Below are 19,581 nucleotides of genomic sequence, written 5' to 3'. Positions count from 1 at the left end.
ATAACAAAGTATTGTAGAAAAGATCGCACCATAGAAAATGGGGGAAAGGAGAAAATAAACCCGGATATGAAGGTGACATTTGTGTATGAGGAACACCTTAACAATTACCACCATTTTATTCTCCAGGGCCTCTGCTTTCAGAAAATATATGTTTGGGGGTTTTATCTAATCTTCAGGCCCAAAATCTGCATTTTACCATGTGTGCAAAAATAATGCAAACACAGCTCTGGCAGTGAAAGGGTTAATGTGAGCTAGATGGGATCACTCTGCTGTGGTCACATTAGAGCTCCCCCTAGCTGCAGCCTGGTAATAACCTTGCTAGGAGGTCTATTCACTTATCTGCTCCATACTTCCCATCTTTATATAAACCTCTCCTGATATTTAGGGGTAAATATTAGAACATTTGCATAGCAATTCTCTCAGTGACAATGCATGTACATTCCTTCTGTGTGATTAGGGGAACAATGAATGTTATTAGGGGATTTGCTGAGCTGGTTGAATAGTTCCATTGATTTAAAATGAAAAATGTTGCATTTGGACACTAGATGGCACTAATTGCTATGATTCTTGGCGCCATCTAAAGGCCAAATGTGGTAGTTTTTAGTTGTATATCAATGGTTGGTTTAATCCTGTGGTTTTATTTATGTCCTTCATTGTCTTCTGTACTCATAAATGCATAACTAGGATCTCAAAATACCTCAATCAGAAAAATGGTTCAATATCGCATTATGACCACTAGATGGACCCAATGATCATAGGAAATCACTGAATGAAATAAAATAAGACCAACATTTGTCATGGATGAATGAATGCTTGTCATATTTGTTCATCTATTTTATTAAAACTAAACATGTAAGTGAAGTGGTAACTATTGAGCCAATCACTTCATCAAACCACACATAATATCTCCCTTCAAATGGAACAGAAATTATTTACAGAAAATCAAACACTATAAATATTTTCCAACCAATAACCTCCACCCAGACAAGATATGTAGAAATATAAAGACAAGCGGTGTTACCTCTCGTGCCGCACTCCGCCAAGCCACCCAAACCCACACAGGAGCAAAGGAAAGAAGTTCTCACCTAGTTTATCTCTGAGTTCTCCTTCCCTCCTGTTGGGGGATGGGGGAAGGATGGACTGAAGACAGAGAGACACGCTTCGGGGTCACCACTGGTAAGTAGAGCCTTGAAATGAAGGACATCAACTTCAGAATTTCTGTCTTGTCTGTGTAAAGTTTACTGATAAAGATATATGGGATCTCACAGCTTCTAGCTCTGTTACCCGCTATATCATTATCAGTAACCGTCACACAGACAAGCAAGACATTCTGAAGGTGATTCCTTCATTTCACGGCTCTACTTACCACTCTACACCCCAAAATTTACTCAGCCAATGAAAAGCCAACACGGTACAACACTTCATCCATGTCTCTGATCATCTCTCATCTCCTTATCAACTGTTTCTTACATGAGGAAGATCAGCCATGGAGTATATCTGAGGTGTATATCAGGGTGTGCTTCTTCCACACATGTCCACCAACATTCATATAGAAGACATTTCCCACACTCAAGGCACAAATACACCTCGAGGGTTGTGTGGGATCCCTGATGTACAGAAGGACAGGACTTCAGTGAGGAACAATTCCCTCACTCAGGACAGGAAAGCGGCTTCTCCCCCATGTGAGATCGCTGATGTTTGGAAAGAGAGGACTTATCTGAAAAACATTTCCCACATTCAGGACAAGAATACGGCTTCTCCCCAGTGTGAGATCTCTGATGTGTGTAAAGATGGGATGTCTCTGAAAAACATTTCCCGCACTCAGGACAGGAATACGGCTTCTCCCCCGTGTGAGATCTCTGATGGCTGTTAAGATGAGACTTTACTGAAAAACATTTCCCGCACTCAGGACAGGAATGCGGCTTCTCCCCCGTGTGAGATCTTTGATGTGTGTAAAGATTGGACTTATCTGAAAAACATTTCCCGCACTCAGGACAGGAATATGGCTTCTCCCCGTGTGAGATCTCTGATGTGTGTGAAGAAGAGATTCCCGTGAAAAACATTTCCCGCACTCAGGACAGGAATATGGCTTCTCCCCTGTGTGAGATCTCTGATGTGTGAGAAGATGAGACTTCCGTGAAAAACATTCCCCACACTCAGGGCAGGAAAACGGCTTTTCCCCCGTGTGAGACCTCTGATGTTTGTAAAGATTGGACTTCTGTGAAAAACATTTCCCGCACTCAGGACAGGAAAACGGCTTCTCCCCTGTGTGAGATCTCTGATGTATGTAAAGATCAGACTTCTGTGAAAAAGATTTCCCCCACTCAGGACAGGGAAAAGGTTTCTCCCCTGTGTGAGATCGTTTATGCAAATTGAGACCATATTTAGAACAGAAACATTTCCTGCACTCAGCACAGGAATATGGCTTCTCTACCATGTTAGATCTTTTATGCTCATTAAGACGGGCTTTATTATGGAAACACTTCCCGCACTCAGTACAGGAAAACCTCTTATCTGTTGGAAAGCTGGCACCGTCCCTCACAGTCTGAGGTTCCTCAAAATAAGAGGAATACGATGGTCCGGCACTGTCCCTCACAATCTGAGGTTCCTCAGGATAAGAGGAATACGATAGTCCGGCACTGTCCCTCACAGTCTGAGGTTCCTCAGGATAAGAGGAATACGATGGTCCGGCACTGTCCCTCACAGTCTGAGGTTCCTTAGGATAAGAGGAATACGATGGTCCGGCACTGTCCCTCACAGTCTGAGGTTCCTCAGGATAAGAGGAATACGATGGTCCGGCACTGTCCCTCACAGTCTGAGGTTCCTCAGGATAAGAGGAATACGATGGTCCATCTACACTGTGTGGTGCCGGATGGACATTTGAGGTAGCCGAGTTTTCTCCTGGACTATACTGTGTGATGTCCTCATCTTCTACTTTACAGTCTGGAGACAAAGTGAGACAATCCTCTGAGGTTTTCCTCATCTCCCGTCCATCTACTAAAATAGAAATACAAAGATTATTAATAGACATCAGCAGATTGGTTCCCCTAAACCAGGACTCCGCCCACATCAGGCAGCTTTGTCTCTGAGGATCTTACAATTCCCCCCCTCAAGGTAACTAGTAAATGGTAGAGGGTGACTAGGTGTCCCAGGAGCCACACAACAAGTCAAGACCTGCTGTATGATAATAAATGGCAGTCTCAGTCTGGAACCTACGGTAGGCCACACCTTGATGTGCGGGACATCTAGTCACTATCTACGGATATTAAATGTCCAGCTGGTAGAAAATGGGTGTAACAACAGAGAATCCATCATATGTGTGTATATAGCAGTGGGTAGAGGGTAGAGAGCAGAAGTCAGGACTATGTAATGTACAACATAGAGTATATAGTGCAGAGTCGGGAGTATGTAATGTACAACATGGAGTATATAGTACAGGGGTCAGGAGTATGTAATGTGCAATATAGAGTTTACAGAGCAGGGGTCAGGAGCATGTAATGCACAACATAAGAGTATACAGTAAACCCCCGCTCCATCGCGGTTCAGTTTTTGCGGTCCCGGTATATCGCGTTTTTTTTGTAATGTTATTTTACTATATAAATCCTTAAAAATGAAATATTTTTGTGTTTTCCATAGCTCTTGCTATGTCTCTCAGTATCTTTTATGTGTTTAAATGAGTTTCTATTGTTTTAAAAGTGTGTTTAAAGACCTTAAAATGCTTTTACACGTACAGTGATAGTAAAAAAAACCATGCCTACACTACAATGCATTTTAATAGGGTTTTTCTATTTCGCGGCTGGGTCCGGAACGTAAACCCCGCAATGGAGGGGGGTTTACTGTATAGTGCAGGGGTCAGGACTCATAATATTGGTATTCAGTAACCAGTGCATTACATGTATTTAGTGTTAATGACTCACCTGTGCTGATCTCTGTAGGAGTGTCCTCCTCTATAAATGTCCCCGTTATTCCATCCTCCTCCATAGACTGAATACATTGTTTCTATATGTTTATCAGATGATGGGGGATCTAGGTGGAGCCTCCGTACTGCTCTCTCCTTTACAATAAAGTCTCCTCTTACCCGGTGATGTGAGGGATGGCTGATTCTCTATCATGACGTCCTTGTAGCGATCCTTGTGTCCTTCTAAATACTCCCACTCCTCCATGGAGAAATAGACAGTGACATCCTGACACCTTATAGGAACCTGACACACACAATGATACAGTCACCATCAAGACACATCCCTTGTCTGTTACTGGATAATGTCCCAGAATTCCCAGCACCCCTCACCTCTCCTGTCAGCAGATGGACCATCATGGTGGTCAGTTCCAGGATCTTCTGCTCTTTGTTACTTTCATGTATAGGAGAACGAGGTGGAGGCACCATGGTGGGGATTTGAGTCCTGCTCCATCCCCCTGAGATTGGCTCTCCACTAGACTTCTTCACTACAACACAATCCTACAGATCAGAAGAAAGATAAACCGATATCAATCATCTGACATAATCTACAGGTCTACAATAAGAACATGGTCTATTGATCAGACTAGACAAGTGAGATGTTGTGTGACCTCCCAGAATCCTCCCCACCTCTCCGGTCCGGTCTGTGTTTTATTAATAGAGATAAGAGTGATGTCATGTGACCTCCCAGAATCCTCCTCACCTCTCCAATCAGCAGGTAGATGATCTCCAGGGTGAGGCTTAATAACCTCTCAGTCATGTGACTCTGATCCTCCTCCATCCTCATTAGTGTGGTCATGTGATCTATACGGGTTTCTCTGTAGACGGATAAGGAAGAAATTATCTGGATTGCATTGGTTGGACAATATTGGGATGGGGATATAAGGGGTTATAGGCAGGTTGCCCGTAGTGGCAATTGGAACATGTAGATTGGGTTACTTAGGAGGATCTTTTTATAAAGAGTGGTCACAGGTTCTCTGAGACCATCAAGACCAATGCAGAGCCCAAAGCCCTTGATTGGAAAGGAGGAGGGACAGTCTACTGCCAGAGTGTAGGGGAGTAGAGGAGAGTGCCGGTATTGAGGGATCAGAGGATCGGATAAGTAAAAGTGCTTTTACTGGTTCCCTACACAAAAAATGACCATGTAACCCTTGAAGTGGGGCTGCCCCCATTATACGAGGGTTAAATGCTTATTTGGGTTTTGGTCATTTTTTGTTTCCCCAGAGATGGGCCTTAAACAAAATTAAATTTTCACACATGATAAAATCTGCATGTTATGCTTGTAAAAACAAAGCACCCCCCCCCCCCCCCACACACACACACACACACACAATTATGTCAACTCTTACAACTGTGTGTCCCCATGAAAAAGTGTCTAAATTCACTACCCAACATGGTGCGAAGATAACGCTGTATAAGCTCCTACAGGTCATTCGTTTCGAGAAACCCGGTAATACCGGCCCCAGAATCTCTCACTCTAGTGTGCGGCCAATACCCCCCTTTGTGACAACTTAATATAAATGACAGGTCCTCTTTAAGGAGACATTAGGAGTCCATTAGACCTCCAACGTAACCTATGGACCCCCAGTGAAGCTGATGAAATACAGATCGGGATCAACCAGCTTCGTCACTGACCACAGTGACCAGGGAATTATGGCACTGAACCTGGAAGTGATGAAATGCTCGTCTCTTCTGGATTCATTCCCCAGAGAGGAGATCTGAGAACTGATCACCCTCCACTCCATCCACCATGCCGATCCTGGGCCTACAGGAGGGACAGGCACATGGTTAATGTAGTGAGGCATGGGGATATTTGTATCTTCAGAGGAAGGGTGTGAAAGTGCGAATTTCAGCACACACCAAATCCAAATCTCATCCCTCGTTACAAGAGACTGCTAAGGTGAGAAGATGATTGGTGGGAAAGGTGACAAATCTCCAGAATGAAGAGAATTTCCCGAACCCGTAAGTGGAGGAATGTTCTGACCCTGAAGGGGTTAATCTAGGCTTCCACACTATATATGTGTGTATCATCATCTGTTGGAGATAAAAGAGGTCACAGTGAATATGGAGGAAGAGAACAGATATGACGGGGGGGGTTACTGGGTGTAAATAGAATTTAAGATCGTATTACCTCCTCTGCTGCTACGTCCAGCAATGTCTACTCTCTACTTCCTCCCAACTCACCTTTCACCCGAAAACGTCTCTTTTATAATTGACATCACTTCCTGTGACATCACTTCCTGTCTTCCTTAGAGACTTCCTGTCTGGGTAGAAGTGAGATAACCACCTTGTGGAGCTCAGAGGAACTGCAGCCCAGAGAAACGTCTCGTAGTGTGAACACGGCCTTGTGCTGTGTGTGTATGTACTGTATATCCTTATAGATGGGGTCATCTCCACTCCCACTAAGGGGGAGAGAAATATACTACTGCCCATTACCATCACACACTCACCCCCCCCCCCCTTTCCAGGCTGCATGCTCGGATTAACAGTTTGGTGTTAATTTCCTAGTTGACCTCACACAGTTGTTTTTGGTTTCTTTGCTTTAAGGACCCTTTTAAACACCTACTAGATTCAGAATCTGGAATGTAATTTTGGAAAAAACAAGACAGGTACATATACACAACGTTCGACCTGCGCCAGTGAAAGAGTCAAGTACATTCGATCTTATGAAAAAAGTTTCAACTGTGGCTGTAGTTAGTCTTTTTAGGAAGTATGCAGGATAGTTCAATCCCTGGGGTTAGTGGAGATGGATGGTGGAGGTGGCTGCAGGCTTCATACAGAGCTAGAGGGACTCTGCAACAGACAAAAAGGGGTAGGAGACACTGGGGGGCTTAAACGGAGAAATTGAGGTGAACCCACTACTTTAAAACTACTACTGATTATCCTAAATATAGCAATACTTCACATCCTGCATTATTTCTCCAGAATACTTAATATTCTGCTTTTTCCTCTACCTTTAAATACTACCACCCTCATCTCAATTAACTATGAGAAGCCCCTCTCCGTCATGGACTTATCTCATTCCCATCTTTACGTGCCTATACATAGTGCATATGCATTATTTCTTATTATTTTTTCTAGGTTAAATATTATCAGTTTTTTCATAATATTTTTTTTTCTTTACCTCTAATTTTATTTTTATTATTTCTATTTTTATTTTCATTTTTATTATTATATTTTTTTTTTATTTTTTTTTTTAATTTTTATTTATTTCATACTTTTTTTTTTTTTTTTTTTACAACTGGTTGTATACACCACATCTCCACAGCAACAGGCCCCCGCCCCCGGAGACTCTCTGTCACATGACTTCCTTTTTTGGCCAGATTACTCATTGTATATACCGCATCTCCACAGCAACAGGCCCCCACCCCCGGAGACTTTCTGTCATATGACTTCCTGTTCTGACCTGATGACTCATTGTATATATCGCATCTCAACAGCAACAAGCTCCCGCCCCCTGAGTCCCTCAGCTATAAAACTCCCAGTCTGTCACACAAATCAGCATTGCCTGAGGAAGGAGCACGCATGCTCCGAACGCGAGCACCCCCCTGCCACTATTGGATGTAAGCCTGGATACTGAACGCTGCCAGAACCACAGGAAGTGTCGGACTCCACTGGCACAGCCAGGACCACGGCCGCCACAGTGTACTTCCCGAACATCCCTGCAGTGTTGCAGAAGAACTATTACCATTTGCTGATCAACGATTTCCTCTGTGTGAGTTACTACGTTGTTTTTATGTAATAAATAACCTTTTAATCTACACTGAGGTGGCGCTGCTTTTCTTCTCCTACCCCTGGAATGTAATTTTGGGGGACTCAAAATTTGGGGGTGTGAAAGAAAAAAGTCTTTACCACTTTCCGACCGCCCTATAGCAGTTGTTCAGTCAGAACCCCGTATATAAACGTGATCCTGCACTTCCAGGTAGCGTGTGCAAGTGTGCTCTGCCGGCGGCTCCCTACTACTGTGATTCTACACAGCAGGTCCCGCAGAAGTGATGTCCGCCAGCACCCGCTGATCGTTCGGTACACAGGCAGAATGGCAATCCGTCTATGTAAACAAGGCAGATTGCCGTTCTGTCAGTAGTGAAAGCATGGATCCTGTGTTCCTGCAAAGCAGAGGCACTGATCCATGCCTTCCCCTAGTAAAAGCACCTCCCCAATACACAAACACTGGCTAGGCACACATTTAACCCTTTGATTGCCCCTGATGTTAACCCCTTCCCAGCCAGTGTCATTAGTACAGTGACAGTGCATATTTTTAGCACTGATCACTGTATTGGTGTCACTGGTTCCCACAAAGTGTCAGTTAGTGTCTGATTTGTCCGCCGCAATAAAGTCCCGCTGTAAGTCACCGATCGCCGCTATTACTAGTAAAAAAATAAAAATTCCATAAATATATCCCATAGTTTATAGATGAGATAACTTTTGCGCAAACCAATTAATATATGCTTATTGAGATTTATTTTAAACAAAAACATGTAGCAGAATACATATTGGCATAAATTGATAAAGAAATGTGATCATTTTAAATTTATTTATTGGATGTTTTATAGCAGAAAGTAAAAATATATATATTTTTTGTTTATAGCGCAAAAATTTAAAACCGCAGAGGAGATCAAATACCCCCAAAAGAAATCTCTATTTGTGGGGAAAAAGGACATCAATTGTATTTGGTTACAGCGCCGCACGACAGCGCAATTGTCTGTTCAGCCCCGGAAGATTTACCCCCCCTTCATGACCATGCAATACGGCACTGTGTTATTTTAACTGAAAATTGCGCGGTCGTGCGACGCTGTACCCAAATAAAATCAATATCCTTTTTTTCCCCACAAATAGAGATTTCTTTTGGGGGTTATTTGATCACCTCTGCGGTTTTTATTTTTTGCGCTATAATCAAAAAATTACCAACAATTTTGAAAAAAAAACAATATTTTTTTACTTTCTGGAGGGCGGCGCCTGTTAGAACAATCAAGCGGCTGAACAGCCCATATGATTGGTTTTACAGTGCAGTCAGTGGCTTAAAGGTGACTGAATGTTCAAGCGTGGCCTGAAGGGCTTGTCCTGTAGGTCCAAATGTCTGAGACCAAAGCTGTACCCTCCAATCAGAAGAGGAGTAACCAGGACCCCATAAGATATGTATGGGTGGCACAATCTAAAAAAGACCAGTAAGCAACCTCTCCCCCAGAAGTGGAGCTCTTTGCTGACTATTTGGTTGAGGACTCTCTTTCTCTCTTCAATTCTTTCTGGACTTCAAGTTGGAACTGCAGGAGCAAACCTCTTTAGCAGAGGCTGCTCTTTAATTAGGCAAATTAGGAGGTCGCCTAAGGTCTTGCGCTCACAGGGGCCTGGCGGCTGCCTTATTTGCCGAGTTAAAGATCCGCCTCTGGGGCTGGCAGCAGGGATCTCCCTGCCATTAGCACAGTCCCAAGTTCCGGCCGGTCTGTAAGCAGTACAATCTGCTACGATTCAGGGCTGTGATCAGGAGCAACTCACCGGGGATAGGAGCTCACCGACATCTCCAGATCACAGCCAGATACTAGAGCCGCTGTCAGAGATGGGGGAGGAGAGAGAGCTGCTTCTGCTCCTCCTCCTCCCGCCCTCTCCTCCTGTGCTTGCCCAGCCCCCACACTCCCTGACAGTTTTCTCCTCAGAGAAGATGATGTGTGGGCGGGAAGATTGAACACCAACAACCAGAAGAGAAAAGATGGCGCCTGATCCAGCCATCCATCCATCCTCTCCCTTCTCCTTCCAGTGACTATTATGATGTAAGGGGTACTTTTCCTTCCTTCCTCTATTCCTTTCTTTCATTCTTTTCTCTTTCTTTCTTCTTTATTTCTCTCTTTCTCTGTCCATTCCTTTCCCCTTTTCTTTCTTTTTTTTCTCCCTGTCTTCTTTTTTTTCTCCCTCCCTTCTTTTCTTTCTTTCTCCTTCCCCTCTTTCTTTCTTCTTGATTTCTTTATTTGTCTTGTTCTTTCTCTCTTTCTCTGTCCATTCCTTTCCCTTTTTCTTTCTTTCTTTTCTTCCTCCCCTCTTTCTTTTTTTGTTCTCCCCTCTTTCTTTTTTACCTTCTCTCCTCTTTTCTTTCTCCTTCCCCTCTTTCTTTCTTTCTTTCTTCTTTATTTCTCTCTTTCTCTGTCCATTCATTCCCTCTTTCTTTCTTTCTTTCTTTCTTTCTTTCTTTCTTTCTTTCTTTCTTTCTTTCTTTCTTTCTTTCTTTCTTTCTTTCTTTCTTTCTTTCTCTTTCTTTCTCTCTTTCTTTCTTTCTTTCTTTCTTTCTCTCTTTCTCTCTTTCTTTCTCTCTTTCTTTTTTCCTCTCCCTTCTTTCTTTCTCCCCTCTTTTCTTTCTTTCTTTTTCTTTCTCCCTCCCCTCTTTCTTTCTCTCTCCATTCCTTCCTTTCTTTTCTCTTTCTTTGTCCATTCCTTTCTCTTTTCATTTATTTTCTCTCTTTCTCTCACTATACCTTTCTTCTGCTCCCCCCCTCTTTCCCTCATGCGAGCACAAATCCTTCTCCTTTTTTATTACTATACAGACCAGGGTCCCCCAGTTTCACTCCAGATCTCCTCTACCCTCCCCCCTTTTACCCCCTCCTCCTTCTCCCCTACCCCATGGTTCCCAGTCCCATCCCTCTGCTATTCATCCCATGTGATAGCCACAGTACACATCCCACCCACACAAGCAGCAGCAGTAATAAGATGCTCAGCCTCGGGGTTCTTCCTTAACCAAATGCAAAGGGGGTGAGTGGGGCCTCGTGTCTAAATTTTGCCTAACACCTCACAAAGCCTAGAGCCGCCTCTGCTCTTTGGAGTAATGCCTCGTACACACCTAACGATTATCGGCCGACCGATCGTCCAACTTTTGTCCAAGTTGTGTTTTGTTGGTTGGAATGTGCCTAAACTGCACACGAATTTTCTCGGCCAACAAAAATCTACTTCAGAAGTGATGTCATGCGCTGGTTTACTTTTCGTGTGTTTTTTCTTCTCTGAGCATGCCCAGACTTGCTCATCAGATTTTTGTCTGCCGAAATCTGTACTGACTGACGGAAAATCGGCCGTTGCGTTGACGGCCAACAAAAAATTTATAGCCTGCACTCCAGATTTTTTTCGGCCGAAAAGTCGGAGTCGGTTGTCGGAAGCATCATACTAACAAGCCAAAAATCGGCCGATCGGACGTTGGCCGAAAATTCCCGGCCAATAATCGATGCGTGTGTACGAGGCTTTAGACATGACTCTAGAACTGCAGTTTTCTTTCATTCGGCAGACATTTAGGGCTCTTTCACACGGGCGTTCCGTATGTCCGTTTTTCATCCCATCCGTTTGCGGATGAAAAACGGACATAATGTATCTCTATGTAAATACGGATGTCATCGGATGATCATCCTCTGACATCCGTTTTTTGTCAGTTCAGTTCAGTTCAGTTTTTTTGAACGGAGGAGAACCCTATTTTTTCTTCCTTTCAAAAAACGGAACTGAAGCAAAAACGGATGTCAGTGGTGTCATCCGCAGACATCCGTATTTACATAGACATGCATCATGTCAGTTTTTCATCCGCAAACGGATGGGATGAAAAACGGACATACGGACCGGATGACACAAGTGTCATCCGTGTCCGTTACAAAAAAAAAAAAAAGGACCTGATCGGGCAAAAAAAAAGGAACGCCCGTGTGAAAGAGCCCTTAGAGTAAGGGCTCTTTCACACGGGCGTTCCTTTTTTTTTTGCCCGATCAGGTCCTTTTTTTTTTTTTTGTAACGGACACGGATGACACTTGTGTCATCCGGTCCGTATGTCCGTTTTTCATCCCATCTGTTTGCGGATGAAAAACTGACATAATGCATGTCTATGTAAATACGGATGTCTGCGGATGACACCACTGACATCCGTTTTTGCTTCAGTTCCGTTTTTTGAAAGGAAGAAAAAATAGGGTTCTCCTCCGTTCAAAAAAACTGAACTGAACTGAACTGACAAAAAACAGATGTCAGAGGATGATCATCCGATGACATCCGTATTTACATAGAGATACATTATGTCCGTTTTTCATCCGCAAACGGATGGGATGAAAAACGGACATACGGAACGCCCATGTGAAAGAGCCCTAAAGCAGGAGGCCGGACTAAATGCAGCTCATTGCTATCAAATGAAGCTAGCCCTTAAAGGATACAGTTTAAACTCTTGCAATACAGACAAGATTGTCCAACTTGTAGAATTATTCTTTAGGATAGAATCAATATTCTTCATCCCAACTTCCAATACATTGGAAGAGAGGCAAAGGTTAGGGCAGGTTCACAGGCTACAACTGCAGACAGATATACCCCTTAGGGACAAGTCCAACACAAAGTTAGCACCAGAAGACCCTAAACCCCCCAAGGACCCACCTAATCATTATTATTGAGTATACCCCTGAAGGACACAGCATCCCCCAATGGCTTCTCCATGTATAAAACTAAGCTCCTGAAGGCCACGTCAACCAAATAGGTGACTCATTATACTGGAAGACCTCTCCCTCTTCACAAGTGCCTAATCTGATATCCTGCAGTGCAGGTAGAAGTGTTCTGGTTGGGGTTTGAACTGAACAACCTAGTGCTGCAAGGTGATGACCACTAAGACATTCCGCTGCTCTGTCCTTCTGTTCAATTTGCACCACTCTTCTAGCATGAGCTTCTAGCTTAAACATCATAGGGAAAAAAGGCAATGCACTCCTTTGGAAGAGCTAAACATACTTGCATTGCAGGTAACTCTGCAGGAAGGAAGGTACAAAAACCTGCTTATAGACCATCCTCATCTTCCTTTTAGGAATTGTTTGACAAGGGTTAAATTGGTCAGTTGACTGGTCCTACAAGGAAAAAGCTTGACATGGTCAGAGTTGAGACTCCTTGCACAGGGAGAGATGTAACAGACTCCTTTACAGTGTCTTGACTACCTGTGGCAACCTGTTGGTAGGGGTCATCTTCCTCCCTGGATGCCTGAACAAAGCAGGAAATTTATACAGGGTTTTGCCTGTCAAGCACCAAAGGCCCAGTCTACGGTGTGCATAATACATGCAGATCTGGAGAGATTTAATAGAAAGTGTCCATTAGTCAGCTTCCCATACACCAGCTTTATGAGGCCTGCAGAAGGGCTGACAATCCAGGAACAGTATCAGTAAGGAAGACGCTGCTCTCCTCCAGCTATAACCTGCATAGAGCGGCCACAGCATAGAGGGATTAGGCTGCAGCGGAACAAGGACTTTTCACAGTAAGAAATAAATCCATGATAAACAGACACGCTGCAAGGGAGAACTCCATATTATTGATAAAATAAATATTATAACATATATAATTGCTACTCAAGCTATTAAGTATTTTTTTTTCGTAATTTAAACTACGGCTGCTAAAGTCTCCTAAGCTGTCAAAAAAGACAGTGTAACAGTTGTTTGATTGCTGGGTGAGAAAAACCTGTAAGGGGTTAATTACTGCTAAAGGAACACTGACACTGCAGCTTCTCACATCAGAGCACCATCCCAGCAGGTGAATAATCAAACAGACCCTGCCATGCAGATGTAGAGCCCTCCTAGGTAGGGGCTAGAATGAGTGGATATAGTTTTTGGTTTCTCTGCCTAACAGGTACACAGCTCATGCTGTCTTGATGATTCACACTGATCCAATAGCCATGGAGTATATTGGACCATGGGTGGAAACCTGGCAGATGAGAACATGGATGTCTGTACCAATGTTGTTGAAGTATTTTTCTAATTTGTGTATGTTGTCTAGTATAAGATATTATTAAACGGACTATTTCTGTTTTTGGTTGTTTCAGGCCTCGGAACATAACTTCCTCTCTTTTGTGCTTCTAAGTCCTATTATAAGCTTTTTGCAGTGTAGTCCGCGAATAGCCTCTAATAAGCAATCTCTTTCGAAGGGAGTCCGCCTCCCGTTTAAAATCTTCGTAGTTTGAACAGATTCGATGCAATCTAAGATACTGGGAGTAGGGTATACTATGTGCCGGGGGGTTGGATGAAAGCTATTGCCATGTAATACCGTGTTGCTGGCTGTCGGTTTTCTATAAAGTGTAGTTTCTATCCCGCCTTCTTCTTGTAAAAGAATTTGTATGTCTAACATCCCACTACTACACATATACAGTATCTCACAAAAGTGAATACACCTCTCACATTTTTGTAAATATTTTATTCTATCTTTTCATGTGACAACACTGAAGAAATGACACTTTGCTACAATGTAAAAGTAGTGAGTGTACAGCTTGTATAACAGTGTAAATTTGCTGTCCCCTCAAAATAACTCAACACACGGCCAGTAATGTCTAACCCGCAGGCAACAAAAGTGAGTACACCCCTAAGTAAAAATGTCCATCTTGGGCCCAAAGTGTCAAAATTTTGTGTGGCCACCATTATTTTCCCGTCTTGGGCATGGAGTTTACCAGAGCTTCATAGGTTGCCACTGGAGTCCTCTTCCACTCCTCCATGACGACATCACAGAGCTGGTGAATGTTAGAGATCTTGCGCTCCTCCATCTTCCATTTGAGGATACCTCACAGTCAGATGCTCAATAGGGTTTAGGTCTGGAGACATGCTTGGCCAGTCCATCACATTTACCCTCAGCTTCTTTAGCAAGGCAGTGGTCGTCTTAGAGGTGTGTTTAGTGTCGTTATCCTGTTAGAATATTGCCCTGCGGCCCAGTCTCCGAAGGGAGGGGATCATGCTCTGCTTCAGTATGTCACAGTACATGTTGGCATTCATGGTTCCCTCAATGAACTGTAGCTCTTCAGTGCTGGCAGCACACATGAAGCCCCAGACCACCACCATGCTTGACTGTAGGTAAGACACACTTGTCTTTGTAGTTCTCACCTGGTTGCTGCCACACACTCTTGACACCATCTGTACCAAATAAGTTTATCTTGGTCTCATCAGACCACAGGACACGGTTCCAGTTTCAGCAAACTGTTTGCGCACTTTCTTGTGCATCATCTTTAGAAGAGGCTTCCTTCTGGGATGACAGCCATGCAGACAAATGTGATGCAGTCTGCGGCGTATGGTCTGAGCACTGACAGGCTGACCCCCCAACCCCTTCAAACTCTGCACCAATGGTTGGCAGCACTCATACGTCTATTTCCCAAAGACAACCTCTGGATGTGACGCTGAGCATGTGCACTCAACTCCTTTGGCGAGGCCTGGTCTTAGTGGAACCTGTCCTTTTAAACCGCTGTATGGTCTTGGCTACCGTGCTGCAGTTAAGTTTCAATGTCTTGGCAATCTTCTTATAGCCTAGGCCATCTTTATGTAGAGCAACAATTCTTTTTTTCAGATCCTCAGAGAGTTCTTTGTCATGAGGTGCCATGTTGAACTTCCAGTGACCAGTATGAGAGAGTGAGAGCGATAACACCAAATTTAACACACCTGCTCCCCATTCACACCTGAGACCTTGTAACCCTAACGAGTCACATGACACCGGGGAGGGAAAATGGATAATTGGGCCCAATTTGGACATTGTCACTTAGGGGTGTACTCACTTTTGTTGCAAGCGGTTTAAACATTAATGGCTGTGTGTTGAGTTATTTTGAGGGGACAGCAAATTTACACTGTTATGCAAGCTGTACATTCACTACTTTACATTGTAGCAAAGTGTCATTTCTTCTGAGTTGTCACATGAAAAGATAGAATAAAATATTTACAAAAATGTGAGGGGTGTACTTACTTTTGTGAGATACTATATATTTTATCTTGCACCTAGGATCATCAGGACAGATATCTATATATATATATATATATATACACACACAACAGATTTTGGTCCGATTTCTCCCCCCTATGTCCGCCCCAGGTTGGGTTAATTTGTTGGGGGTCAAAGGAAGGCCATGTGCTAGTTAGTCTGTATTTATTATGATGTACATAAATACAGATTATGTTCAATGATTATGAAACACTAATATCGAGTCTGTTTATTTTAAGAGAAAACTGTCTGTACGTCTTCATAGTCCTGAAGAAGCCTTGTGTGAAACACGTTGACCAGTGAACAGATGAAGATAGAGGAATATGATCCGAAGCAAACACAGTGACGTGCCTACATCCCTAATGGTTAATGCAAACAGAAAACAGAGGTCGTGGGACTTCAGGTCACCAACCAAGATATACAAAAATAGAATCTGAACGTAGCCATTTATTATACATACAGTAATTGATACAAATGTTGACATCAGTAACAAATATGATGCAGACATATATACAGAAAAAGCTGAGACAAAAAAATCCATATAGTAAGGAGATTTTTATAATAGTAATAAGATATATTCAGTAATAAAGTACATGGCCGACACTAAATGTTACATCTAAGTGAAGAGAGGAAATATCTATACCTACACCAACCTTATGATATATGCCAACTTATCCTTATATATGTATGATGTACATGAGTGAAATTAGTAGGAGACATTTATCTCCTGTGTATGAGCTGAGCTCAGTTTGGGGCCAGTTTCCTCATTTTATTGAGATCTGGTTTTAGATAAATCAATAAATGTTATTTTAGGATAAATCCATGTAGTTATCTGTCTGAATGTATGAGCAGATAGGATGTTGGGACTCTCATGAAAAAAATGACGTGGGATCCCCCCCCCCCCCCCCAGTCTATACCAGGCCCACGCCAAAATGTAAAAAAATAAATGCCGTGGGGTCCCCCAAAATCCATACCAGAATCTTAACCTGAGCATGCAGTTCGGCAAGTCAGGAAAAGAGGGACAAGCGAGCGCCCCCCTTCCAACGCATACAAGGCCACATGCCCTCACCATGGGGTGGGGGTGGGTGTTTTGTGGCAGCTCTTCCCCCCTCCCCACCCCAAAGCACCTTCTCCCCATGTTGATGAGGACAAGGGCCTTTTTCCAACAACCATGGCCTGTGCTTGTGGGGGTCTGCAGGCAGGGGGCTCCTCGTAATCTGAAAGCCCCTTTTACCAAAGGGACCCCCAAATCCCGCCCCCCCCCCCCCATGTGAATGAGTATCGGGACCATAGTACCTGTACCAACTCACCAAAAAAGTGGCAAAAAGTAATAAAAACACACACACAATTTTTGAAAAGACCTTTATTAAAAAATAAAATCCAGCCTCCCCCGATGTAGATCCGTCATCAATCACAACGCCCGCCGCACCCAAAAAAATAAATTAAAAACAGACACTCTCGCCGTCATGGAGGCCCTCTGCCTACTGCAGGCTTCTCATTTACATCTTTAATATAGGTAAGAGGTGGGGGTCACCTGTCTACATAACCTGGTGACCATGCCCCTTCTGATGTCAGGGACCTAGGATGCACCGGTCCATGAGGTCGGAAGGGGGCAGTGCCACCAGGTGAAGTAAACAGGTAACCCCGCCCCTTACCTACGTAAGAAAGGCAAAATGGAGGAGGAGCCTGCAGTAGTAGGATAATTTTTCAAAAATTGTGTGTTTTTAATAATATTTTACACTTTTTTGGTGAATAGGTACAGGTACTATGGTCCCGATACTCACATGGGGGGGGGTGGCGCCTTGGTAAAAGGGTCTTTTAAATTACGACAAGCCCCCTGACAGAAGACCCCCACAACCACAGGCCAAGGTTGTGGGGAAGAGGCCCTTGTCCCCATTAACATGGGGACAAAGTGCTTTGGGGTGGGGTGGGGGGCAGAGCTTCCCCAAAGCACCCACCCCCCATGTTGAGGACATGTGGCCTGGTATGGTTAAGGAGGGGGGCCCTCACTCGTCCCTCCCACTTTCCTGACCTGCTGGGCTGCATGCCGGGATAAAGGGTCTGGTATGGATTTTAGGGGAGAACCCATGCTGGTTTTTGTTTTTAACATCTTGGCCCTGAAGTGTCTGGTATGGACTGAGGGGGAGGGGGACCCCGCAGTTTTGTTGCCGGCATGGGCGTAGGAACCGGGGGGGACACATCCCCCCCAGGAAATAATGCGGGGGGGACGGGTATGGTGAAATCCCCCCAGTTTAGCAGTGGCGCGTCCGAGTGCAGTACAATTGAATATCCCGCGCTCGGACCGTGCAGCCGCAGACGTGGCGGCCAGGGAGCAGCAGTGCGCCCGACCCGCCCATTCTGTGACAATAGCGAATGAGAATTCACTATTGTCACACGGATCCTTCTCCCAGCCAATCAGGGAGCGGGTCCTCCCGCTTCCTGATTGGCCGAAAGGCAAACACAGTGCCATTGGACGAGGAGGAGGCGCAGCGGGAGGACTGAAGACTCGGAGAGCCGGGGACTGCAGAGAAGCTGCAAGACCGTCCGTGAGGTAAGTGCGGGGGGGGTCGATGGCACTCTGCAATCATTGGGGGCAATGCTGTGGCTGGCACTCTGCAATCATTGAGGGCAATGCTGTGGCTGGCACTCTGCAATCATTGGGGGCAATGCTGTGGCTGGCACTCTGCAATCGTTAGGGGCAATGCTGTGGCTGGCACTCTGCAATCATTGGGCATTGGGGGCAATGCTGTGGCTGGCACTCTGCAATCATTGAGGGCAATGCTGTGGCTGGCACTCTGCAATCATTGGGGGCAATGCTGTGGCTGGCACTCTGCAATCATTAGGGGCAATGCTGTGGCGAGCACTCTGCAATCATTGGGGGCAATGCTGTGGCTGGCACTCTGCAATCATTGGGGGCACTGCTGTGGCTGGCACTCTGCAATCATTGGGGGCACTGCTGTGGCTGGCACTCTGCAATTGTTAGGGGCAATGCTGTGGCTGGCACTCTGCAATTGTTAGGGGCAATGCTGTGGCTGGCACTCTGCAATCATTGGGCATTGGGGGCAATGCTGTGGCTGGCACTCTGCAATCATTGGGGGCAATGCTGTGGCTGGCACTCTGCAATCATTGGGGGCAATGCTGTGGCTGGCACTCTGCAATCATTGGGGGCAATGCTGTGGCTGGCACTCTGCAATCATTGGGGGCAATGCTGTGGCTAGCACTCTGCAATCATTGGGGGCAATGCTGTGGCTGGCACTCTGCAATCATTGGGGGGCAATGCTGTGGCTGGCACTCTGCAATCATTGGGGGCAATGCTGTGGCTGGCATTCTGCAATCATTGGGGGCAATGCTGTGGCTGGCACTCTGCAATCATTGGGGGCAATGCTGTGGCTGGCACTCTGAAATCATTGGGGGCAATGCTGTGGCTGGCACTCTGAAATCATTGGGGGCAATGCTGTGGCTGGCACTCTGCAATCATTAGGGGCAATGCTGTGGCTGGCACTCTGCAATCATTGGGGGTCCTGTCCTTGGGGGTCCTTTCCTGTTCCTTGGGGGGTCCTGTCCTGTCCTTGGGGGTCCTGTCTTATCCTGAGGGGTCCTTTCCTGTCTTTGGGGGGTCCTGTCTTGCCCTGGGGGGTCCTGTTCTGTCCTACAAACACAGGCTGGTAGGCGGGTGGAGGGGGGCATGCACAGCGGAGTGGCATCACGCAAGACGTCTCACCAGCATAGGGAGAGTGCGCGGCGCGCACCAAGCACTCAGCCTAGGCGGCCAGGCCTAAAGCGCATGCGGGAGTGGCGTCACATGGACAGGACTGACTACCTAGCAGTCTGTCCACTGTGTGTCGGGGACCGGGACCGGACAGTGAGGAGGTCCCGGCGGCAGCGCAAGGCAAGGCACTGGCCCATCCAGCAAGCCAAGCAGCAGCACC

The 19,581-nt window shown here is 45.1% G+C and overlaps 3 protein-coding genes across 3 annotated transcripts in view; 1 reads left to right on the top strand and 2 right to left on the bottom strand.

The window, feature by feature from the left end:
* The window catches only part of LOC309548838 (uncharacterized protein), a gene marked incomplete at its 3' end in the record, with an annotated part of 605,194 nt that overhangs the window by 227,485 nt on the left and 358,128 nt on the right, over positions 1-19,581 (bottom strand). The window contains exon 2 of the mRNA XM_082248774.1: positions 4,659-4,773. The remainder of the gene's footprint in view (positions 1-4,658; positions 4,774-19,581) is intronic.
* Positions 1-19,581, top strand: part of LOC309550245 (uncharacterized protein) — a gene marked incomplete at its 3' end in the record, with an annotated part of 2,091,994 nt that overhangs the window by 1,934,548 nt on the left and 137,865 nt on the right.
* The window catches only part of LOC309548831 (uncharacterized protein), a gene marked incomplete at both ends in the record, with an annotated part of 260,742 nt that overhangs the window by 230,339 nt on the left and 10,822 nt on the right, over positions 1-19,581 (bottom strand). Inside the window, 2 exon segments of the mRNA XM_082248768.1 lie at positions 1,654-2,017; positions 2,020-2,507. Coding sequence (XP_082104894.1) covers positions 1,654-2,017; positions 2,020-2,507 — 852 coding nt within the window.

This window comes from Pelophylax lessonae (assembly GCF_965119305.1).
Source record: "Pelophylax lessonae genome assembly, chromosome: 3".
In the NCBI taxonomy this organism is placed as follows: domain Eukaryota; kingdom Metazoa; phylum Chordata; class Amphibia; order Anura; family Ranidae; genus Pelophylax; species Pelophylax lessonae.
Note: the sequence above shows the minus strand (reverse complement) of the source record. Positions and strands in the feature narration are given on the sequence as shown.